This window comes from Coffea arabica, chromosome 6c, assembly GCF_036785885.1.
Source record: "Coffea arabica cultivar ET-39 chromosome 6c, Coffea Arabica ET-39 HiFi, whole genome shotgun sequence".
NCBI classification, from domain to species: domain Eukaryota; kingdom Viridiplantae; phylum Streptophyta; class Magnoliopsida; order Gentianales; family Rubiaceae; genus Coffea; species Coffea arabica.
This window is the reverse complement of record NC_092320.1, coordinates 33,317,327-33,323,129: the sequence shown is the minus strand read 5'-3', so window position 1 is coordinate 33,323,129 and position 5,803 is coordinate 33,317,327. Positions and strand designations below refer to the sequence as shown.

The window sequence follows — 5,803 nt, the reverse complement described above, 5'->3', positions numbered from 1 at the left end:
TCTTTCATTGGTGGACCGATGGTGAATTCTTTTTTTTGGGGTCATTTGTGACCCTAGGACTTTATGCAGACTTTCTGCCGTCTGTTGTTCCTGGCCTATTGTCGCCAGCACATGCTGGCACTTTTTTTTTTTTGTTTTCTGGTCTTGGCCAACCTTTGTAATCCTTTTTCTCTGCCGCCAGTAATGGCGGCCTCCACTCTCTCTCTCTTCTTTTTTTTTCTTTTCTTGTTGTGTTGCCTCTGCAACGCCTAACCCAAAACAAAGCAGCGGCGGCCGCAGCTCTTCTCTCCTTTTTTTTTTTTCTTTTCTTCAGCAGATTTGGGGCAACCCATTCATCTAACATCCTATTTCTACTAAATCAAATATAAATCCTCCTTAATCTCATATACAAGCATATATCTCTATATATAACATAATACATATCTGTAACATCTTTAGGATGATTAATCTGACTAATAGAACTTAAAAGAGAAGTTGCACATGAATTTAGGACTTACGAGTTTAGGGGCCTAGTCGTCTGATTGATTGATGGCGACGCCTGCTTCTCCTGCTCTACTCTCTGACGGCTCTTGGTCTAAGAGAAGGCAAACAATGAAAGGGAGGAATGATATTATTTTTTTTTATAAGTGTGTTATACCGTAATAACCACCCACTAGTAAATGGGTTAGATAAGAGTTTTAACTGCTATGAACTTTTACCCTATCTTATCTCATTTCTATCCCTCAATAATCCTTTAACCTATCTTACAATTATTTTTTACTTTTACTCATGGTAAATATCCATTTAGTTAACTGGCAAAAATAAAATTGAGCAAAAAATCGTGGGTTTTACACTGATCCCCAAAGAAAATCCACGCAAACCCTTTCAATTACCGGAAAAATTCTGATCGGTATCATGCCCAACCGTTTTAATTTTAAACTAATTAATTATCCAAGAATAGACCAGAAGTGCTGTTGAGAACCTTTATTTGGTCCGTACATGCGCATACCTTCCTTAAACTCAATCATGTGATTAGATATTCTATAAAAAGAAGGAAGAAAATAGATGATGATACTAAATGAAGTAGAGGGTGGACACTTGGTGCATGTACTATTTGAACTTAATGTATTGTTAATGTCTCTTGAGTGTAAAAGTTGAATTTAGCAGAACGTATAATATTAAGAGTTTTTTCGTTGATGTCGTAGTACCACAGTTGTATATAGTAGCACCAGGCATGAAACTCAATAATTCAAATGTATCTGTTGAAATCCTTTTAGCAAAAATTTTAATCCATGGATCATTTTTATTAATTTTTGATGATAATAATTAAGTATGATTAACCACTCAATTGTGGCGGTGGGAAAAATAAATGATATCATGACATTGGATATTTAACATATTTAAATAGATTACTTTGCGATACTCTTTCCACTAAATGTTCATTCTCCTTCTGATATTTTCATGTCCTTTTTGTAGTATTGAAGAAATAAACATTATATGCTTTATTTACCAAAAAAAAAAAACGCTTTAATAGCTTTTAAAGTTTTTGAAATTGGACTGTAGAATAACTATTATAGGTGCATGAGTGTTAACTTTTTTTTTGAGTGCTAATTACTTCAATTAAGAAGTTCTTTTTATTTGCTAAGCCTCAACTTATTAGTTAAAACTTTTAAGGTTTTAGACATAGAACAGAATGGACAACTAAATCAGCTTTTGAGGTTACGCCGTAATACTTAGGAATGCGGCAAAATAAGCTTTTAGTCAATAATAAAAAGTAAAGTAGGCAAAGGGCTGATATATCAGCCTGAAACTGAAGGTTTTATGAGAATTAGATATTAAGAATGAACTATTTAGTTTTATAAGATTATAAGACGACAGTTCATATTTGAAGAACCATTGAATTTTGTCTTTATAAGTGTCTTTTCTCTTAAATAAAATATATTTTTATTTATCTCTATTACATTTAAGGTTGTCTTTAAATAATAATTCTATGCATTGACAAACTCTTTTTATAATAATTCTTAATATTATTATATAAATTTGCAAGATAAAATAACCAAATAAGTAGTACATAATTAAAAAGAGAAGTTTTATTTCTATATAACACATGCAATGCACGTGAACTTTTCTAGTAATAATAATAATGAGGAGCCACACTACCCAGTGACGTGGTTGAAAGCCGTTACTATGGTTTGGCAAACCACAGCATATATAGTTTAGATTGCACTTGACTCCAGATGAATTCTCATTTCTTCGTTATCAATATATCATCAATAAACCGTCCTAATGAGATGAAGGAAGAGCCACCATCCAGCAAAGCCTTTCCAGCTTTCTCCCCGATCTCTTTGGCTCTCTTTCTCACGGGGTTTTCGGTATCCATCAAAGATTTTATAGACTTCTCAATCTCTTCCGCCATCACCAGCTTATCAGCTTGAGTAATGCGGTAATCTGATTTGAGTTCCACGGCTAGTTTCAATTCGTTCACCAACTGAAAAGCATTAGGTTGTTGCTCAGCATATACAGGCCATGCTGCAATTGGCACACCATTCCACAAACTTTCTAGTGTAGAATTCCACCCACAATGAGATACAAAACCTCCAACTGCTTCATGGGCTAAAACCTCCACCTGTGGTGCCCAACCGCACACCAATCCCCTGTTTTCTGTCCGGTCTAGGAACCCTGCTGGCAGTACATCAGAGAAATTGGTATACTCGACTGGCTTTAGGTTGAAGTCCTTTGGTGGTGGCGGCCGCACGGACCACAAGAATCTAAGCCCACTCCACTCAAGTGCAGTTGCAATCTCTTCTAGCTGGGGCTTTTCAAAACCACCCAAGCTTCCAAAGCAGAGAAAAACTACTGATGACGAGGGCTGATTATCCAGCCATTGCATTATCTTTTCAAACTCGGGCTTCTTTTTGTCCTCTACACTGAGCACAGGACCAACAGTGTAAACTGGCGGCAATTCAGGTGCAGATGTTAGGTACTTGATGGCGTGGGGTTCTAACTCTGCGAATGTGTTTATGATGAATCCTTTTGTCTTTATGAATTGTGTACCATGACTCAAAAATGAGGCATAACCATCTTTGTCTAGTAGAAAAGATGGTATAAATCTTGAGGGCACGGGGTTGGCAAAGGTAGGTATGATCGAGTCAGGATCTGAAATAAAAAACTCAGAACCAATTTCAGAATGTCGAATTGGGAGATAGAGCATAAGGCCAAGAAAGGCAGCACTAGAGGTGAAGAATAAGTACGAAGGAACATCAAGCTCATTTGCTACATCAATCATTGGACTGCAAAACAAATCAATGACTAACCCAGCAATCGGAGTTGATTTTGACAATACGTGGTCGATGATTCCAGCTTTCACATGGGATTTATGCATCTCTATGTAAACAGACATGGAATTCTCAAAGCACGTTTTGATAACCGGTGGATCAACTTGAGGAAGGTAAATGAATCGAATGTTCGTATTGCTGGCAGCCAAATCTGCAGTATCTGAATCTACTGTCGTGGAATAAGGTCGCTTGATTACTATAATTGACACTGATAGCCGTTCATCTTGCTGCAGAAGGCGCTTTGCAAACTCAATGATGGCTACAATGTGCCCTCTGCCGGGGGAAGGAACAAACACTAACTCTGCCGCCTTCATCTTTGTGAGTGTTGAAGAGTAATTCTGTTTTACTGTGATTTCTCACCGAAATCTGCAGAAAGACTACCTCACGAGAACTTCATTTGGCTGCCTCCCAAAAAGCATGAATAAGTAGTAGCGAACAATGCAAGCAAAACACAAGTTTGCCTTGTACACATAATGATGACCTTGTAATTTAGTCAGTGTTCGCTGCGCCTTATTTTGACAATACATCTATCAATCAGTGGTAATAGGCAATGCAGCCGAGCCATATTGTTTGGCTGATGCTTATTTGCAACACAATGAACCTCTAAGTAGTTGTTGGCGTTAAGGCAGTGGATTTCTTTTTTTTTTTCTTTTTTTTTCAATTTTTGACAAAGCAGAAAGTAGACGGCTTATCACTTGTTCCACATTTTTTTCAAGTTGTATTGCTGTCAACTCATATTGCCGACACAAGAAAATATCGCATCCCAACCATATCTTTGCCTACAGAATGAGTCGTTTCAATTATTCCTGACAGACTTAGCTGTCTAGCCCTTCAAAGTTCTCAAAGGTATGCTAAATTTAAGTCACCTGCATGCTCTCCGTAAATATCTATGGCCTAGTTCACGTGTTTTTGATAGAATATTATTTGAAATATTATTTATAATAAAAATTATATTAATTTTTATAATGTGATATTAAAAAGACAGTAGAACTATAAAAATTTAATTAAACAACATGCTTATAATATAAGTAAAATAATATTTAAAAAAAAATTTATTTTGCGAGAATTTTGCCTTTTTACTTTAGTATATTAGGCAACATTCTTTGCACATTTACCATTAGCACTAAAGGGGAAAAGAAGCAGCGACCATATTACTATGAGAAACGAAATCATAGACACCATCTTATTGTCGTGCAAAGGCTGTGGGGAAAAAGTCAAGATTTTTCACTTAAAAATAAGAGTCAAGATTTTTCAACTATAAACGTCGGTTACCTACACCCATAGAAAGTTTTTTTTTTTTTTTTGTGTGTGTGTAAATGGAGGGATCCAACCACCCATAAATGAAGTTAATAAAAGAAAAGGTTTGTTTAACAAGTCACAAATAGGCAGTCGATTAGATTATTACGTTCGACAAGTGCTCATTTGAAAAACAAAAAGAAGAAATTGATGGAACTTCGTAAAGTGGCTAAAAGAGTAGTCAGATAACTTTTAGTGGAGATATCTTTATGATCTACTGTCACATTGAAATGTAGTCTCTACTTACATTTCGACTTATATGTGTTAACAAATGTCTGATAGATGCACGTTAAAATAACTTTGACATCAAAATAAATGCAAAATCAAAATATCTAAGTCACTTATAGTCTACTACAGACCCAAAAAAAAAACTGATGCTACAGTTGAAACTGAAGTAATAAGGAAAAAAGAAGTTAGGAAATGAAACTTAGGCATACAAATTTTGAGTTTATTTCGAAAATGAATTTCTCGCAAATGTTCATAGAGTAAATACTATTTGAAATATTATTCAATTTTATTACTTCTAGTAACATATGAATTTCTAACTCAACTAGTATAAATAAATTGAATGTATTTCAAACTTCTCAAAGAATATATACTCTTTCTTTTGAGCAACAATTGAAGGCTATAGATTTTGTGATACCCTAACTTTTAGGATACTATTGTTGTTTAGTCTCAAAGAGGATATTACGATTTCTTTATTTAACACATTGCTTTGTTTTAAAATGAGAAAACCCTAAATTCTAGAAACCCTAAAGTCTGAACAAAAATCCTAATTTACTTGTGAACCGGTTTACTTAAATCTCTCATTTTGAATCGAAATCCTAATTGTAATCACTGGAATTGTAAAATATCTCATATTTCTTAAAATTCCTTTTTATTTGGCATTTATTCCCTTATGATAGCTATACTATTCATTTACATCCCCAATATTTAGAATAAAGAATAGAATTAAGAGTTTTCCCTTTTGCCTTCATCGTTAGGGTAAACTAAGATTTTTACGCCTATCCGTAGTGTGACTATCCGGTACGGAGAGTGGATCAAATTTGGTGATTAAGAGTGAGTTTTAGATGATATTAAGTGTGTGATTAGAAGTGATAATAATAAGTTAGTAAATTATAAGTGAAAACCCTAGTATATGCGATTTAAGGAAAATCGGCTCAAACCAACGAGTACCGTTCACTATCGATTGA

At 34.8% G+C, this 5,803-nt stretch overlaps 1 protein-coding gene across 1 annotated transcript; it reads right to left on the bottom strand.

The window, feature by feature from the left end:
- Window positions 1–2,083: 2,083 nt before the first annotated feature.
- Window positions 2,084–3,904, bottom strand: LOC113692523 (UDP-glycosyltransferase 71A15-like). The gene has a single exon (XM_072051669.1). The coding sequence runs from the start codon at window positions 3,626–3,628 to the stop codon at window positions 2,225–2,227; it is 1,404 nt and encodes a 467-aa protein (XP_071907770.1). The 5' UTR covers window positions 3,629–3,904; the 3' UTR covers window positions 2,084–2,224.
- Window positions 3,905–5,803: the final 1,899 nt, after the last annotated feature.

Excerpts from the sequence above, each read along its gene's own strand:
- LOC113692523 (XM_072051669.1), bottom strand. The coding sequence starts at position 3,628 with ATGAAGGCGGCAGAGTTAGTGTTTGTTCCTTCCCCCGGCAGAGGGCAC.